This window comes from Stegodyphus dumicola, chromosome 9 (assembly GCF_044657685.1).
Source record: "Stegodyphus dumicola isolate Sdum_Otavi_A_Nest chromosome 9, ASM4465768v1".
In the NCBI taxonomy this organism is placed as follows: Eukaryota; Metazoa; Arthropoda; class Arachnida; order Araneae; family Eresidae; genus Stegodyphus; species Stegodyphus dumicola.
The window spans coordinates 144,560,736-144,579,623 of record NC_140776.1 but is presented as its reverse complement, the minus strand read 5'-3'; the positions used below and the strand labels follow the sequence as shown (position 1 = coordinate 144,579,623).

Genomic DNA, 18,888 nt, shown 5'->3' with positions numbered 1-18,888 from the left:
CCAATTACCAGCATAAATGAATCACTGATGGCACTGCAAAGCATAAAATCTCTTGAACATAATTTTCCTTTGAAACAGTAATGGATGGATAATAGTATACAAATTGAAATGCTACATCAGACTAGATTAGCATAAGCTTTGTCAAATGATGGGAACTTTAAACATGGCTCATTATTTCAACAGACTACTATAAGATAGTTCTCTAGTATAATCTAAATAGTCTAAATCTCTAGATAGTCTAAATCTGATTGAGAGTGTTGTCATCAGATAAAGAGGAGTATATATTATGCTAAATTATTATTATTTATGGCAGTTTACATTACTTAGACACTGCCACAAATAATAATAATCCAATGCATGGCAGTATACATTATGTTTCCATTGCAGTTTTTATTTTAGTGCAGCTACTGCCATTGAAATCATTCACTAGATAAAGGAACAAGAGACATTACAAGTTGTCCCTGTTCAGGTAAGAGATTCCTTTGCAGGCAGGGCAGGTGCACCCAGTAGGCATCCTGGCCTGTGTTCTAATTCATCTATACTGCAGTGTGAAAGATGTTCTTACATTTTTGTCATGTATGACAACTTTCATATTTGCATAAGTTGTAAGCTTACCCATACAGTGCAAAACTAGTTCAAGAATACTGTCAAGAATTTATGAGACATGATTTGGTGCAAATTTGTGATTGATATGCAGTTTCCCCTTCCCCCAACATATGTGGATGGAGGAGGTGAAATTCGACTGCATTTAGGTGTTTAAAGCTGCTATCACACGTCGGTTTGTTTCGGAAGGACAACTGTTTGGAACAATTTTTCTGCTTTGTCACAACAGCCAATCACCATAGATCGCTTTGGAGTTAACACAGGGAAAACTGGTTTCCCACTGCAAACAAGATGATAGCTAATTGGGTGACAACTTGCAATTTTTTTGGAAAGGAAGGAAAATGTCGCACATCTTTCTTTCAATAGTAAACGAGGCAGAAAAATTGTCTGAAACAGTTGTTCGTGTGAAACAAACACCGTGTGATATGGGCCTAATGGACCAGCTTACACTATTCAGTACTTGAAAACTCACCTATGATAGAATCTTAACTAGATTAAGGTGCTTGGAGCTGTTGCAGACCTTAGTACTGGATTTCCTAGATAACTCCGTATTGGTCCATGTTCTGTATAATTTTATCATGATGATGCCCCACCACATCAGTTAGCATCGATGTGAACTTTCTTTTCAGATAATTATGGGTATAAGATTATTGATTTCATAGGACTTGTGAGGTTATATGTAAGACCACATATACAGCTTGCCATTCCAGGATGTTTTAACTGCCTGTGAACCAAGTGTGAAGTAATCTAACACCTGAAGAAGCCCAAATGCATGTGTGTATTGCTGCCTTTGGTGCACACGGTGAAATCACAATATCATGAAATCTTATTACAATAAATCTTAGCTTGCTGGCATATGTTAGTTTATAGTAAATTTTCATCTGCCTTAAAATGTTGCATGTGCGCTTAGCAACATATTTATGCCAAAATTGAATGGTTAGAAATCTGCATTTCGTTACTTCTATTCAAGTTGTTGATGTTTATAAAACATCATTTGGTAGGAAACTGATAATGTTTTATATATTTGCTATTGACTTTTTTTGCTGTCATAGTTTTTGCAATAAGATGACTAACTTCTGAAGTTTATCGCTGAGGTTGTAGTAGTCAATCTAATATAATAGAGCATTGTCACATTATTACAGGTAGATGCAACTTCCAGTACTTTAGCTTATGTTTTCAAAAGTTATTTTGTGTTTAACAACTTTATTAGTCAGCCTGCATATCTGTGTATATATATATACAGTACAAAGTCCGAAATCCGGACTCGTCGGGATTCTGGATGTTGGATTTATCCGGATATTAGATCATCAATTTAAATCTGATAAGATGGCATGCAGAAGTTATATAATTAAAAAGATGAAATCGTAATTTATGAAATAAAGAGCAATTATGATCTAAAGGGTATCAAAATTTATAAAAAAAAAAAAAGAGCTTAATATTTATTTGTTTATTTTATTAAACATTTCTTTCAATGTAAGTTGTCTAAGTTGCTTTGTTTTTTGTGCTAGCACTTTCTCTTTAATTCTATAAAGAGACATAATTTTTTGTTCAGTTGCAGAGTTCCGCTGTTCAAGGTCCTGTAACTTGCCAATCGAAACTTTTTCGTTTTCAATAAACTCTCTGTCACTTTCTTCACTATCGGTAGCTGTATTTTCTGGATCTAGAACCATGCTACAGATTTCGCGGTCCATTAATTGATTGATGATTAGAGCATTGTCATCGCAATGAAAAACTTCTGTTATATAATCTTCATTTATTACCGCTTCTCCACATTTCTTTACAAAATCCATTAACTGGAAAATTTCACCTTTATTTTGCGATATCCAAAAACCTTTAAATTTGTGGCTATCATCTTCATTGTCCTCACCATGAATTATGGTAGCTGGCCATAAATTATGCCAAGCACTTTTTAACGTATCTGGAGACACATTCTTCCACGATCTTGCGATGCTCCACACAGCAGATTTTATGCTAAAATATTACAAAAATTCTTGAATAGTCTTGCCATTGTTCAAAAATTTAAGGTGGATTTTTAAAATGCTAATTTATATTTACATTTCAGCGCACGCACTATTCCGATATCCATAGGCTGAATGACAGACGTACAATTTTGGAGGGAAGAATAATGCGGATACGTTATCTTTCACTAAAACCTTAATTGAAGTATGAGCAGAACAGTTGTCTATACCAGTGTTCCCAAACTTTTTATACCGTGGCCCGGTACGAGATTTTAAATTTTTTCACGACCCACCCTATAAAAAAAAGTTTATTTACAAAACAAATTTTATTTTTTAATAAAAATCAAAATTCAATTTATTTGTTTGTTTATTTCATACACAAAAATTTCAAAATAATTATATAACAAAAACATAAGTAATTAAAGACAATCCATTATCTTCATTTAAAACTTAAAAGTAAATTTTGTTTTACATATTTTGACCTTAGTGCGAAGGATGATGTTGTTTTTCATCACATAGTAATTTCAAATTAGGACTTAATGATGTTAATTTTATTCCCAAATTAGGTTCAACATCCAAGCTGTTTCTTATTTTTTAAGTACACCAAGGCTGAGAACGCAGTTTTGCACGTATAAGTGGTGGCAAAAGGCATTAAAAATTGTATCACTTTTTCGCTTACACTTGGATATTTCTTTTGACAGCGGAACCAAAAATTAATTAGTGGTACACTTTCAAACACATTTTTAAGATCGGTGTCGCATGAAATTTCAATTAAATTGTCAATTTCTTGTTCACTAAGATTAAGCATTTCTTCCTTTTCAATATCGACAGGAAAAGAATCTTTAATCCACATATTCTTTAAAGGAATATCCGGAAAGTAGTCTTTAAAACTATTTATTAGATCCGAAAGATGTTCTTAAATTGAAATTGATAGTGTTTCAAGATGTAAATCTTCATTGTAGTTTAAATAGGTTTCAATAAATGTATGTAATGTCTCAAAAGATTTAAAATTTCCTTTTGAAAGTCGTTGTTTTCACAGAGTCATTTTTTTAATTATTGCAGCAACTTTTTCAGTGAAAATATTTAAACCAAAGCCTTGCAAATTTAAATTCAATTCATTGAATGTAGCAAATATGTTGCACAAATAAGCTACTTTTATTAACCACTTGAAATCGTGGAATCTATCCTTATCTTTTTTAGATGGTGGGTGTTCATTCAGAAATACCAAGGCTTCATCTTTTAGCTCAAACAGACGTTTTAAAACATTTCCTTTTGAAAGCCATCGTGAATTACAATACAAAAAGAGATGTTTATGATCACTCCCCATTTCCTTGCATAATTTGATAAAAAGTTTGCTATGTAATGGAGGAGACGTTATGCAGTTTACAAACTTGACACATTCTTCCAAAGTCATGTTTAAATTTAAATGCATTTGTTTTACCGCCAATGCTTGCTTGTGGATACTACAGTGCACCCGTACACAATTAATTGCTAATTCTTGAATTTGTTTAAACAAACCTTTATGACAGCCTGCCATTGCACATGCTCTGTCACTACTTAGCCCAACACACTTCATCCAATCAATACCGTGACTAGTGACAAAATCATTGGTAGCCTTAAAAATTTCATCTGAGGTCGTTTCTGTAGGTAGCCTTTTACAAAACAAAAAATTTTCCTGTATGGTGTCTTCATCAATATATCTGATAAAACACATTAGATTTGCATTATCCTCGATATCTGAGCTTTCATCTATTTGCAAGGAAATAAAACTTGCTCTTTTTTTTTTACTTGAGCAATTAGTTTTTCTTCTAAATGTTTCGTGCAATCATCAATTCTCCGTTTAACTGTATTATTTGATAATGGTATCGCCGAAAATAAACATTTTTCCTTTATTCCGCATAAATTATTTGCAACAATTTTCAAAGCGGAAAGTATTAATTTTTCTCCAGCACTATGAGGATACCCAGTTTCAACTATTAATTTGGAAATTTCAAAAGCTGTCAAAGTGAGTTTTTTATTTGACTGGTGAGGTAAGAGTGTATTTTTATTTTTTTTAGCAGCAATCAATTCATTTTTCTTATTAGTAAAAAAGTTAATTGGCTTATCAGAGTACTCAAAATGGAGTGTGGTTTAAAATGCCGTTTCAACTTTGATGGTTTCATACTTTCATTTGCTCATTGCAAATAACACATAGCAGCAAATTATTCTGACTGCTGCCGCCAATGAACCCAAAGCGTAAATATTCGTCACAGTAGTTGCGAGTCCAAGTAGCTTTACGCTTGTTATTTTGGCGCTTTATATCTGCTTTAGGTGCTTCAGGCACAGTTTCTTCACAGTCATGAGGTTCAGCTTTGCTCGTGCTTGGTTGATCATTATCATTTAAATCTGTGGTTTTCTTGATTAACCCATTTATCCATTTTAAAAAAGGTTGAAAGCTTTAATAAAAAGAATCTGTTTATTAATGATTTATAAGAAAAAGTATTTTTATTAATTACCAATATGAAGTTGCTATTAATAATAGGTAATAATAACTATTGTCAAATAAAATAGGTAACAAAAATTCAAACATAACCTTGTTTTGATACATGTTAGTTTACAACGCATGTACTGGAGAAAGTACTGAATGACGAATCAAAATCAGCCAATCAGAGCATCCAAATTTAAACGGTCTGGTAGGAAACCGTGGTAAAGAGTTGTTACCTGCAGTACTTGAAAAGGTTTCGAAAAATATTAAATTTAGAGCAAAATGTTATAGATTTTTTGTGTTTTTACAATTTTTGCCACAACCCAGCTGAATTTTTCTGCGACCCGCTTCCGGGTCGCCACCCACACTTTGGGAAATGCTGGTCTATACAATCAGAAGTATTTTTGAGTCATCCCTTGGGTATAAAATGATTTTCAAACCAATCATTCATTAATGCTTGTATCATCCATGCTGTTTAATTTGCACGATATATGGGAAAGTCGTTATTCCTTTAAATGCTCGAGGTCATGCATGTTTTCCAATTACGAAAAGTTTGTATTTTAAAAAACATATAAAAATCCCTTAATTTTGCCGCTCGGTGCTTCCCCAAATTCCAAAAATTTTGTCTTTCCTAAATTCTGCGGTCCGGTGCCAACATATTCTGCTACCCCTTCTGGGTTTATGGTGAATAACATATCAATTATTCTTAATTAAAGTAGCACTAAATGTAATCTTTTGGCCTATGACTTTCATTAACAAAATCTATTTTTAGCATTTGAAAAGAAATTTTTGTTGAATTTTTTCTTGTCAACATTTCTTAGAGCATTTAAAAATCTATAATTATCGCCAAGCGTAATGTTAGCTTAAAACTTTGCCATACTCTTGTTATTCAATTACTAATATATAAAAAAAAGTTTAGACATCACTGCTTGAGTTATTACTGAAACTGTCATGTATTGATAAACATGCAGTGATGAAAGCAAAATATAATAAATAATGACTCATCAGGTCGGGGTCAGGGATATAAAATAGGTAAATGTTTAGGTTTGAGATGTAAGCCCAGCAGACACTCAGCTACGAAGCCAAATTATTAATCTCACAAATTTATGCTTACATCATTATTTTTCCATAATGAGGTATTTTATTTAGTGCCTAAATGAAATTAAGAATCGGAATTTTTAATTGAAAATCTCCACATGTTTTATTATGGAAGGAAAAATCAAATGTGTATGCCTTAAGCATACAAAAAAAAAAAAAAAAAAAAAAGGTTTGTGGCTTTGAGGTTCGGATTTTAGATCATTCTGAATAATGGACATCCGGATTTCGGACTTCGTGCTGTATATATATATATATATATATACTTTTTTTTTGTTTAAATCAGGAACTTATTTATTTAAAATAATTTTTCATCTTTATAAACTTTGTTATTACATGATAATAAGTCTGGCCTTTTAAAATTCCATTAGGTGATGTTAGAATTTAGTACTATCACAAAAGACACATAAAACAGTTAAAATTAGACAAGTGTACCGTTATTAAGTGGGATTTTATGTAGTTTTGAAAGCAAGTGTTCTAAAAACGTAATTTCAGTTTTTACAAGAAAATGTTATTATAGCATTTATGTGTTGATAATGGAAAAATATGATTTTGAAAAGAAGAATCAGAAATCAGCATTCCTTTGTAAAATAAATATAGATGTTAGATAAAGTGGTATATCTCTCTCAGCATTATTTAAAATTTTTTTAGGAATACATTAATTGTGTGACTATAAGAATTAAGTTTTTTTTTTTTTTAAAGTTCCCCCCCCCAAAGCTGTTTACTTATTCAGATTTGTACACGATTTTAATTGAGGAGTACGTAGGAAATGTATGTGCAAAATATTCATGTTGTTTATAAAGTTATAAGCTTATAATTTACGATACTTTGCTTTGTTACTTTCTTTAATAATATAAATGTCATCGTAATAAATGTAAGTTTCTGAAAATAGAGACTAAAGTAAGTAAATATACAAATTTAACTAGTAAAGGCTGTTTAAATTTAATTTTTTATGTACATAAATTATGAAAATGAATCAGTTCTTCATATTATATATATTATCACTTTTTACATATCATTTGTTTATATTTTTACTGTGCAAACATTGCGTGTGTTATGATTTATTTATATTTTTTTTCCTAAACTGAATATATTTATGCGTTTTAAGATGAGCACAAGGTGTAAAAGGCTTACATTAAACCATTATATGTTGAAACCAATCCAGAGGATACCACAGTATCGTCTGCTGCTGCAAGAATACCTTCATCATTTACCAGAAGATTATCCAGATTATCAAGATACTGTGACTGCTCTTCAGATAGTGAGCGAAGTAGCCAATCATGCAAATGAAAGCATGAAGCATGGTGTAAGTATTTTGCATAACAATTGAATTATGTGATGTCTTAAAAATTTCTTCTATCAATCAGTAGAAACCGAATGAATGTGTAATGATCCATTTTTTCCTAAATTTAGTTTCTTTTTCTTGCAGGGGCTAAATCATAATGGTGTTATTTAATACTCAATTATTAAATCCTATATTTTATTTTGTCAGTAAAATATAGGAAAGTTTTAAAGACATCTCTCATTAGAGATTCCAGATAAAAACTATAGATATGTTTCACATAAAAGTTTTATAATATATATAATTATTTAAAAAAAATTAGTTACCAAAACCATTGCCAGCTTAATGATATCTCGTGAATTTATCGAAACAGCCATTTACCTCAATGTTAAACAGACTTGCCCCTCTAACCTTATTTTTCCGGCAGAGCTTCGCTTTTTCAAGCATTTCATGATATACAAAAGCTATTACAATTTTACTAAAATTGTTTAAATATACACAAAATTCCTAACAATGTTTTATAGGTAACATTATATACTATGTAAGCTGAAAGAATTTTATATTATGATAAAAATGAATGTTAAATAATGATTTAAATCATCCTGGATGTAAAATTTTTAATGAGATCATATTGTTTATTTAAGGTACATACATAAAAAATAAATGGAATTTTAGATGATTATAACAGAAATGATTCCTGGTAATTAAATATTGAAGCCTTTCAGCCATCCAGTTTGACTTAAGTACCTGAAAAGAGTTTGCAAAATGGCTTAAAAAAATAAAAAGAAAATAAAATAAACAAGCAAATTTTGTATTTTTTATGCATGTGATTAAAAAACTTTAAAGTCCTAATTTTTATAAAATGGTTTGTATTGTAAAATGGTGTTAGGTAGCTAGTATGGTTATTGTTCATTGGTGCCAATTAGAGTAAATTTTATGTTATGTGTCAAATCATCCAAACTATACTTGCCTAAATTGGGATAGGTCATGATATTAACATTCTGCTTCAATTGTACTAAGAAGACCTTGTATCCTTACTTATTCATGGAGGCATAATTTTGTGTTTTGGTTCTCTTTGAAAATAAATATTTCATATGCTAACATAAACAGAATAAATAAAAAGTTCGAAAAATAAAATCCTTCATTGCATGTTTGTATTTAATTATTACCACATCTTGACAGAGAATTTTGGAGCAAATGGTTACATAACATAATTTTTTATTACATTTTTTGTTTAGTTTAGGTTTGGTAAAATTTTTAACTAATCATATAAGTACATTCATTAAAATGCATATTGTGGCATTTGCACAACTGGTAGAAAATGATAGCAAAATGTATGTTTTTAAATTAAAATCAAAGAATTGAAAGGCTAGATCTAAAAATTGTACTACACTTATAGCTGGCATTCTGTTTAGCTTTATAAAGATTTAAATAAAATACAAATTTATAATAACTTGGAAATTAATCAAATGGGATATTTGTGAAATAATTTGAAAACATGAAATAATGGATTGATATATCAACAGATAGCAAACAAAATCTTAGAACCAGTGAAATATTTCATTTATGAGTGTGATAATAAAAATTGTGTATTATTTTGCTGAGCATGAATATTTATTTGATCATATATGAAAAAAAACTGAAAACTAAACTCAGCGGCACAAACAGCCCTTAGACAGCCATGGCTGGCAGTGTACTGATATCTTGCTTTTTCTAGACCGTGGGCTCCGGGTTGCTTCTGCATCTTGCCTGGACATGTGGTCAGCCTATTGCAGTACTCCCCCCCCAATGTTTAATCCCCAAGCAAACTTGGTACTCATTTTATTGACCATTGACCTACTTATGAGATGAAAGGTTGAGTCAACCTTTTCCAGCCCTGGAATTTAACCCTGGATCTGTGGTGCTGCTGCACAACGTGCTAGCCACTGCGCTACCACGCCTGCTGATCGTATATATCTATATCTATATATATATATATGATAAGCATACTCAGCGATCATTCATATATATATGATCAGTGAACAGCGTATATATATATATATATATGTATATGATCAGCTTTGTGTCCGAAATCTGGACGTCATTATCCGAAATGATTTAAAATCCGGACCTCAAAACCATCAACAACGTTTTTTTCTCGTAGGCTTTATGCATGTGCATTTAATTCCCCCCTTCACGCATAATGAAACATCTTAATTCCATTTCAGCACTAAATAAAACACCTTGTTATTGAAGAAACAAATGTTTTAGCATAAATTTGTACAATCAGTAATTTGGCTCTATTGCTGCATGTCTGCTTGGCACACATCTCAAATGAAAACATTCCACATAGATACATAGTTGATCTGATGCCAGCCTAGCGAATTATTATATATTACGCTTTCCTTTCATCACGACATTTTATCAAAACATGAGAACTTGAGTAATGACTCATGCTTAAACATTTTTTTTATGTTAGTAATTGAATAATAAAGGAGTATGGTAACCTGTTATGTTGAAATTATGCTTGGCAATGATTACAGATTTAAGTTAAATGCACTAAAAAATGTTGACGAGGAAAAACTAACAAGAATTTCTTTCCATATGCTAAAAATAGAATTTGTTGATGATACTCATAGACCCAAAGATTACATTTAGGCCTATTTAAATTAAGAATAACTGATTTGTTATTCATATAAACCCAAAACCAGCGCCAGGGCTTGTATGGCTGCAAGGAGTTGCAGAATTTAGGACCCACAGAGACTGCATCAGGCAGTAAGATATCTGGCACATCTAAGAGCATATTACTCAGAGGGGAAGAATATTATGAAAAAAATTTGGATTTTTTAATACTTATCTCTTATTCACCCAAAGATGTGCGAATGTGTATTTTAATATTTTTGCTCTTTACAAAAGTAATTCAAATCTGACAGTTTTTGAATGCAGTGTAGCATAATAAACATAATCAACAAGTCATATAATAAGCCATATTGATTCCTAATAATTAAGAAAATGCAGACATTGAGAGAATTTAAAAAGAAACTTTCAACAGCTTTTTTTGCATTTTGTGTATTAAAAATTAAATAAAATAACACATTTTAAAATCTAGATATGTAATTTAGATGTTGCACATTCTAACACTATTGTTATTAGAAAAAACAGCCTTTATAGTTACCATTCTTGTAAATAATTAGGTGTGCCAAATGTAATTTTGGTGTGTAATGGGTTAATTCCGTTTAGAAAGGAAGGAGTCATATGTTAAGAATTGTAAAGTGAAACATTATGCAAGCAACTTAAAAAACAACAAAATTCATGTAGTGTTATTAATATTCTACAGTGAATGGGGTTTGCTTATTTTTAGTCTTCCTTATTAAATAATGAAGAAATTTTAGGTATATTTTTCCCATTGCAGAAAAATAGCGATGCCTAGAGCCCCCAAGTTTTGAATACATGTAGTGTTCCAGCAGAATATATGCACGTCAAAGTCCGAATTTTGAATTTGTTTCAGATTATTTTATATTTGTGTGAATTTATTGAATTCTTTGTGAAAAAATTCAGCTGTTAAAAAGCTGTGTGTTGCGAAAGATATTTGTTTCAAATTTAATCAGAAAACTCAGTGATTTTTTTTTTTTTTTAAGTGTAGCCCTTCATAAAGTGTAAGGTATTTGTCTTTTAAATTTAATAAAGGAACTCAGTGATTTAAAAAGAAATCTCTTTTGACTACAGTATTTTTTCTTCCATGCATGACTTTATTGGCATATATATAAGTAAGATTTTTAATTTTTCTTTCAGATTTAATCTTTTAATCTAGCTATTATATATATATATATAATTGAAAATTTATTTTTAGGATAATGCTCAGAAATTAATTTCTATACAGAATAGTATTATGGGGCACAAAGAGATTATTAAACCTGGAAGAGTGAGTACATTACTTCATATATATATATATATATATATATATAAAATTAGCATGAAATAAAATTTATATGAAAGCAAATTTTTTGAGGCAGCATAATTGTGGAAATCATATACCAAACCAGTGTTCTGCAATAAGTAATTCAAAGTTATATTGCTTAGCAATTATGTATACTTTCTAGTACATGCATCTATTAAATGTGTTCTGTCATTTAAAATAATAACAAATTGTATACATAATTATTCCTTAATATATGTAAATAAAATCTGGGCTAAAAGCTTGTGCTTTTGTTCATATAACATTTTTGTATAATTTTAGCTGTACAACAAATTGTTAATTAGATTGAATATATTAAAAAGCTGTCATCTATTTTCTTTTAAATCGTATTTCAGTTATTTATTAAAGAAGGAGAACTGATGAAGCTGTCTAGGAAAGGAATGCAGCCAAGATGGTTTGTTTTAGTAAGTTATTTGTTGATTTAATCAATGAAATAAAACCAGAATAGAAAGCATTGAAAACTAGCAAAATTTTAAGTAGAATTCTCTGTGGGTAATGGTTAATGTCAAAGTATAAAAATACGAAATGCAAACAAAAATTGGATAATTAAAACACAATAACACGCCGAATAAATACTATTTCAGAAGTCAAACAACAAAAATCAGCATTTGAAAATATAACGCTGCTTTTGTTGTTTGACTTCTGAATTAAAAATTGGATAATATAAAAATATACATTAATAAAAAAAATTCCATTAATAAATCCCTGTTTGAAATTTTTATGCCATTGTTTGCAAAAACATATAAATTGTTTTTTTCTCAAGCTTCCCTGTCATCTTTCAAGTATGCTTCAACAGTGTCTTGAAAGATTTGCCTTCCAGTGGCTAAATGATAGGTAACTGAACTCTGTTAGCTCATCCTGGGTTCATATCCCTGTAAATAAAATTGTCTTCATGTGTAATGTAAATATCAGCAAGTTTTGCCTAGAAAGCCCTTTACAAATGCTTTCCTAAGGCAGATAACTCCCATGTTTTTCCATAATTTGTTAAGCAGTCACCTTTGAAAGCTTCAGTGAAAGGAATTAAGCACTAGTAATGAAAAACTTAATGCCACTACTAAAATCATTGTGGTCTTTCATTACTAAGCCATTCCCTTTGTAAAATACTTCCATTAGTTTGCTGCATTATATGAAATTAATTCTAAGATTTCAGATTCTTTTGATGAGCGTAAAGTTTTCAAGAAGGCTGTTATTATATATTTTTAAAATATAAGCATTAAAACAAAAGTTATATTTAAAGATATTTAAAGGAATAGTTTTTAAACTTTGCTCGTTAAATTATTTAAATACATTTGTGAAAGGAATGGTAATCTAAAGTATGATTATTTAAAGACAGAAAAGAAACATGCTTCAAATAAATTATAAAAGTGAAGCAACAGCCCGTGTTAGGCATAGATTTTTAGCACAGAAACTCTATTGATTTTGAGGGCGAACAAAGTCCCTCTTCATCAGGAGCAAAGAAATCGGCAACTGAAAAGCAAGTTATGAACGTATTTATACCCTAAGGAAGTCAAGTTCTGCTAACAGATGGCGCTAATGTCTCTTCTCTCATGACTTCATTAGGCTATAAATATGTTCATATAACTTGGTTTTTGAAGTAGCATCTAGCCCTAGTGTGGTTTATGCTTCACATATGCGCAATGACAAGCGTCGTTGGCATTATTGTCTGGCATCCGTTATACAGAATTGACGATGTATCATGAGATTGGTAACTAAAGACAAGTTATTATTCCACTAAATTTTATGACGTTGCAGAAGTTATGCCTGAATAAGAAGCTTGAAGCATTGAAGAAGTTAAGCTGTTACTGATTTCTTATATTTAACGTGGTTTGTATGAAAGGTAATTCTGTATGTTTGGAATGTTCAAAGACCTATTTTCGATTACCTTTTGGATTACCACTAAGCTAAGATATTGTAATCAAGAATTCAAAAAGAAAGAACCAAAGTAGTGTTATTTTGCTGAATGTTTGTTAAAAGATGAACTTTTATGATAACTCTAAATATGAAATAAAAAACAAATTTGTAAAATTAGGTTAAATTAATTGATTATATTAAGCTGTCAAGAATTATTTGCCTAGGATGAGACATGCCTTTGTGGAAAGCATGAATTTGAAAAGAAATTTTATGATAACACTAAATATAAGATGAAGTATGAAACAAAAATACATTTGTAAATAATTGTAAAATATGGTTAATTGATTATTGCATGTTACAAAAACCTACAGCATTAATTTAAGCAGTTCCTAAACATCAACATGAGTGAAAAAAGAATAAAGATTATTTCCCCATACACATTTTATCCATACACATACAGCACTTCACTTTTGCATCGCGAAAGTCTCAATTGTGAATTCATCGCCAAGCCAAACATACATAGATCTTCTGTGGCCAAGCAACGAAGGTTACCATGCTGAAAATATGCCTGTTGCGCATACGTGAACATAAACCATGCTAAGGCTAGACGCTACTGTTTTTCAGTTGCAGATTTTTTTGCTTCTGATGAAGAGGGACTTTGTTCGCCCTCGAAATGGATAGAATTTCTATGCTAAAATCTATGCGTAACACACGTTGTTGTTTCACTTTTATGATTATTTATCTTAAATTTGTTATCAAGCTACTCTGTTGAAGATAAAGTTATGAAATTTCTTTTCAAAGTTTCAAATTTTTTAAGATATTTTGGAATAATTGCCTTCTTGTTTTAGTATTTTACAAAATTAAAAAAAAAAAAAAAAAAGTGCAAAATATTTGTGAAACATGTTACTGTAGGTGGCTGTCAGGTAAAGAGAAGTACTTTTGCTTAGAATTTTAAGATTCTCCTCACTGTAAGATTTGTAATTTATTAAAGAGGGGTATAAATAATGAATTATTAATTTTTACAACATTATGTAATTTAAGTGTCTGAGGATCTTTTTGGATAAAAATTGTAAAATTACCTTGGCATTTTGTGCCTGAATATTTTCCCTCATGATGAACTTATGATGATGATGCCTTATGTTCTTCAGTACATTTCAAGATGCACATACATATACTTCCATTGGCATTGGCCAATGAGGCAAATATTGTTGAATATCTGTATGTGTTTTGGATGGTTAATCTATGAATTTCACTTCAGAAATATCTTTATCTTTTTCAGCAATAAAGAAAATTATTTAAATAAACTTTATATTGTTATTTTTCATTTCAAGCTATTTGTCATGTCTAATGCTCAGTTTTTGCAGTCTCATAAAATAGATACCATAATGCTAATTACTATAATATTTTCAAATATTACAGTAATCAGTATATGGAGTCATTCTTCTTTACAGGTAAAATTTTTCATCTCATTAAATTAAAAATATTTTCAGCATTTCATAAACTTAATGTATGGTAATTTCATTTTTTAGTTTAATGATTTGCTGTTATATCTAACTCCTGTGCAACAAGGTCTATATAGAATTAATCATGAACTACCTCTTACGGGCATGAAAGTTGCAATCCCTATTCAACAAGACTACCAAAATGAATTCAGCATTATCTCAGTCACTCGTTCCTTCACGCTAGCAGCAAGGTATTTTCTTTAATTAATTAGTTTGGCCCAGTAAATAATGTTTGATGTTTCAATGTTTACTTAGAAAGCAATTATTTTTTTATGTTGCTAGTTTCCCTTTTCTGCCTTTTTTTTGGAAGCATTTATATATATATATATATATTTTTTTTTTTAAATACAGTCAAAAGTCGTTAATTCGGACACCCATAATCCGAAATGATCTATAATCTGGACCTCAAAGCTACAAACTTTATGCGTATGCACCAAGGCGTAAGACCTTTACAGCTTCGAATATGCGTGTGCACATGTGCATAATAGCATAATACGTTTACGCTTGCGCGTTTAATGTATAATAGATGGTATAAGCTAAGCTAAAATTATCTAATTCAGTTAATGTTGCAGATTGTATTGTTCCTTAATCTTCGAATTGGATCCGGTTTATTATTTTTTGCCGACTGTTAGAGCAGTTTTATAAAAGTAAGCTTGAACTTTCGATTATGTCAAATAGAATTTCCGATATATACATATCTTTAGTAATATGTAAAGGATCTGCAAAGCGAAAGTATGTTTCGAAGTCCATTAAACAAAAAGTGGAATTGCTGCAAAAAATGGATAAATTCATATCCTTTGTTTATCTAACCATTCCGAAATTTGTTTATCAATTTCACGCTGCTCTGCCATGGGCGGGGGGCATCGCGGCGCACAATGAACTGGAAGTTGATCAGTCAGCACTATCCCTATCTTCAGGGCAGATGTTTTTATTTTATTTGGCTTATAATTCCTTACTAAATGTAGTATTTCATCTCGATGTACTCCGCCTTTGATATGATTTAAATCAAATTCCTCGTCATTATAATTCGCTTCCGATAAAGAAGAAAGTAACACAGAGGTTATTGAAAATGAAAGAACTTACATTGAAAGAAATGTTTAATAAAATAAACAAATATTAAGCCTTTTTTTTTTTTTTATTTTGATACCCTTTAGATCATAATTGTTCTTTATTTCATAAATTATGGTTTCATAGTTTTAATTTTATAATTTCTGCATGCCATCTTACCAGATTTAAACTGATGATCTATAAACCGGAAAAATCGATAATCCGGAATCGCCGAAGTCCCGACGAGTCCGGATTAACAACTTTTGACTGTATAGTTTTTTTTAAACCCTTTCAGAATGGGCATCCCATGAATGCATTCCCTAAGAATGTCTCTTACAGCCGGGCGTCCCATCCATGCATCACTAGAGATTGCATTTAGAGGACGGTTGATGCATATATACATTCCACTAGATGGCATCCTATGTCCATTACTTTTGAAATGAACACAGTTTTAGTTCCTGACCTTGAGTTTGATATATTCTGCTTGACTTTGGTATTTTACTCATCAACTGTTGTGAGGGTGGGGGGGAGCATAAACAGAGGTGGGCTCTTTAAATTGCCACGGGCTAATTCGCATGTCTGATTTATATCCAATTCCTTTTTTTTATTCTATTTTTTCCCTCTACTATGTACAGCCTTTTAGGGTTACTATGTGGAGTTCTCTTACATTTTGCACTGCCTTCAGATACATTTCTGTTTCTTCTCTTTTTATTTCGAAAAGCTTCACCTCCAATCTATTATGGCGGGAAGGCACTATTTATCAGAGGAAGAATACGCTCGTATGGTTAATGAACCATTTACTAATGCAGATGAGAGTGATGATTCATTTTCTAAAGAGTTAGAAAGTGATACTTCTCCGTGATTCGAGATTTACTACACTCAGTCTTCATTTTAAATTTTGTTACTTCTTACTGTAAATAGTCTTTATTGTGTTGTTTTATTAATTTTAAACTTTATTGATAGATTTTATCAATTAAAACTTTGGAACAATTTGAATAGCACTTCCGAAAATTATTTTACAAGATAAGCAATTTTTTTAAGTATATTTTCATGTCAAATAAAGAAGAAAATGTTATTAAGGGCTAATTTTAACATATATAAGAGCTCAAGTAATAATCTAAAATGATACCAAAAATTACAATACTAGAGTTGAAACTTTTTTTTTTTTTTTTTTAATAAATTAAGCTTAGCGATGCAACCCCCCCCCCATCCTGTATGGTGACTGCCTCCGATTCCCTTCCGTCCCGCATGAACGTTTTAAACAAATGTGCACTGTTGTGAAAGGTTTAAGGCAAATATTTTGGAATAAAACTTTATAGCTTATTATTTGAAATGAGAAATATTTTCTGCTAATTTTAAATTTATTATTTTTTCAAAATGTTGCAAGGGAGGAAGCTGTGGATTGAAGAATATGTTCTTGTGCATTCCAAATAGAAATATTCCTATTCCATAATTCAAAAACATTGTAATGTTGCTAAATAAGCAACATTATTAATCAAAAAGGAAAAAACCGTCAGTCCTGACTTCTGCATGGAAAGAAGTCATGACTGACGAATACCTGAGAAAGGTGCATATTGTTTCTAATGTTTCTAGAGTTAAATTGTTTGTAACAAGAGGAAACTCTGCGGATGCAGAAATCAGGTGCAAGTCTTTAAGTACATTTGCAGCAACAATAATTAAGTTAATAAATCAAGATTGACAGCTTACATTGTGACTCTTGCTGAAGCATGGGCTTATTGCTGAAAAAAAAAAAAAAAAAGTCTACTTATTCTCGGAAACAAAAAGAAAATGTACAGGCCTGGTTCTAGTAATACAAAAAAAAAAAAAAAAGTTTCAGTAAGGAGTTAATGATTGTCGCAGTCTTTTACAGTGAGTTATTAAAAATAAGAAGAGTGAAAAAAGCATTAAAATCGACTGAGTGTATTATCAAGAGAAACGTTTTACATCTGATATTTGTGGAAGAAACTTTATTTCTGTATCCCAGCAACTTTCTGATAGTGAAACTTCATTAAAACAAAGTAACAAGTCTTTCTTCAAAAAGTACCACTACATTTCTTGAAAAAATTAAGACTGACGCAGGTATTAAATATATACCTTTTTAATGTATTCCTGTGGTGAAGTCCTCTGACATTTACCTATGGACTGTTGTGCCTTTGGTCTCTTGAAAATAGCTAAGTGCACACCCACCATAGTAGATGGACTCTGAAAAGTAGTGGAAGAGGAATAGTTATCAGCACCCTGGAAATTTTATGAAAAGCTCTTCTAACATGGAAATCATGATGCATTCTTCTGGTCCAGAATAAAGGCTACCAGGTTAAACATTTTAAAAAAAGTACTCTTTTACATTTTAAACATCAATTAAACAACCTTGAAATCATTCTAAAAATGTATATATACCCTTTGTACAAGCATTTTTACTTTGGAAAATCCTCCAAACCCTTTCTTTAGGCAGTTTACCCATTTGTGCTTTGTTGTGTTCAAACAAACAAACATATTTAGTGATAGAAATAAACAATTTGTTTTTGGTGATTTCTGTTTTCTAGCCTTTTAAAATCAGAAGTCCTGAACATCACATGCATCAGTAAATTTGTAGCAATGGTTAATATTGATAACAAGTGCACTGGAGTGTATTGTTCTAGACTTGGCAGCACTAACTTTCTCCTTGGAGTATGAAATTAAATCATTATTTTTAGAAGTATTTTCAAGAGAGTTGCTAGTTTTTTCTAGAAAAATTAGGTATAGGATATTAGTAAGATTTTGTAATTTGATGCGGATAATAACAAAAAATTATGATAATTTGAAAAGTCCTCCACAAATTGTATTGAATTAGGCTTTTCTATATTCATTCATTACTTGTTTTGTTATTGGTATTTTTTGGACAAAAGTAATAACCATTTGGAAGCTGTAGCATGTATTTTGTAAGTATGCATCCACAAAGAGGGAAATTTTATTTAAATCCTTAAGTTTGTTAATAGTTGCTTGTGAGAAGAATATTGATTTATGTGTTTTCATTTTATATTATCTGTTGTGACATCATTTAATTAAAAAGTGGTGAAGTTCACTGTGGTGACACAGCTAAATTTTGGGAATACCAGTAAATTCATGCTAAACTTAATTCCTAGGTTTAATTT

At 30.7% G+C, this 18,888-nt stretch overlaps 1 protein-coding gene across 5 annotated transcripts in view; it reads left to right on the top strand.

Moving 5' to 3' along the window:
* The window catches only part of LOC118201365 (uncharacterized), a 105,064-nt gene that overhangs the window by 63,185 nt on the left and 22,991 nt on the right, over positions 1-18,888 (top strand). For 4 of the 5 annotated variants that reach the window (XM_035373462.2, XM_035373459.2, XM_085824193.1 and 1 more), the window contains 4 exons: positions 7,229-7,426; positions 11,232-11,303; positions 11,693-11,761; positions 14,738-14,901. In XM_035373462.2, coding sequence (XP_035229353.2) covers positions 7,229-7,426; positions 11,232-11,303; positions 11,693-11,761; positions 14,738-14,901 — 503 coding nt within the window. The remainder of the gene's footprint in view (positions 1-7,228; positions 7,427-11,231; positions 11,304-11,692; positions 11,762-14,737; positions 14,902-18,888) is intronic. The other variant, XM_035373461.2, reaches the window with a different exon arrangement.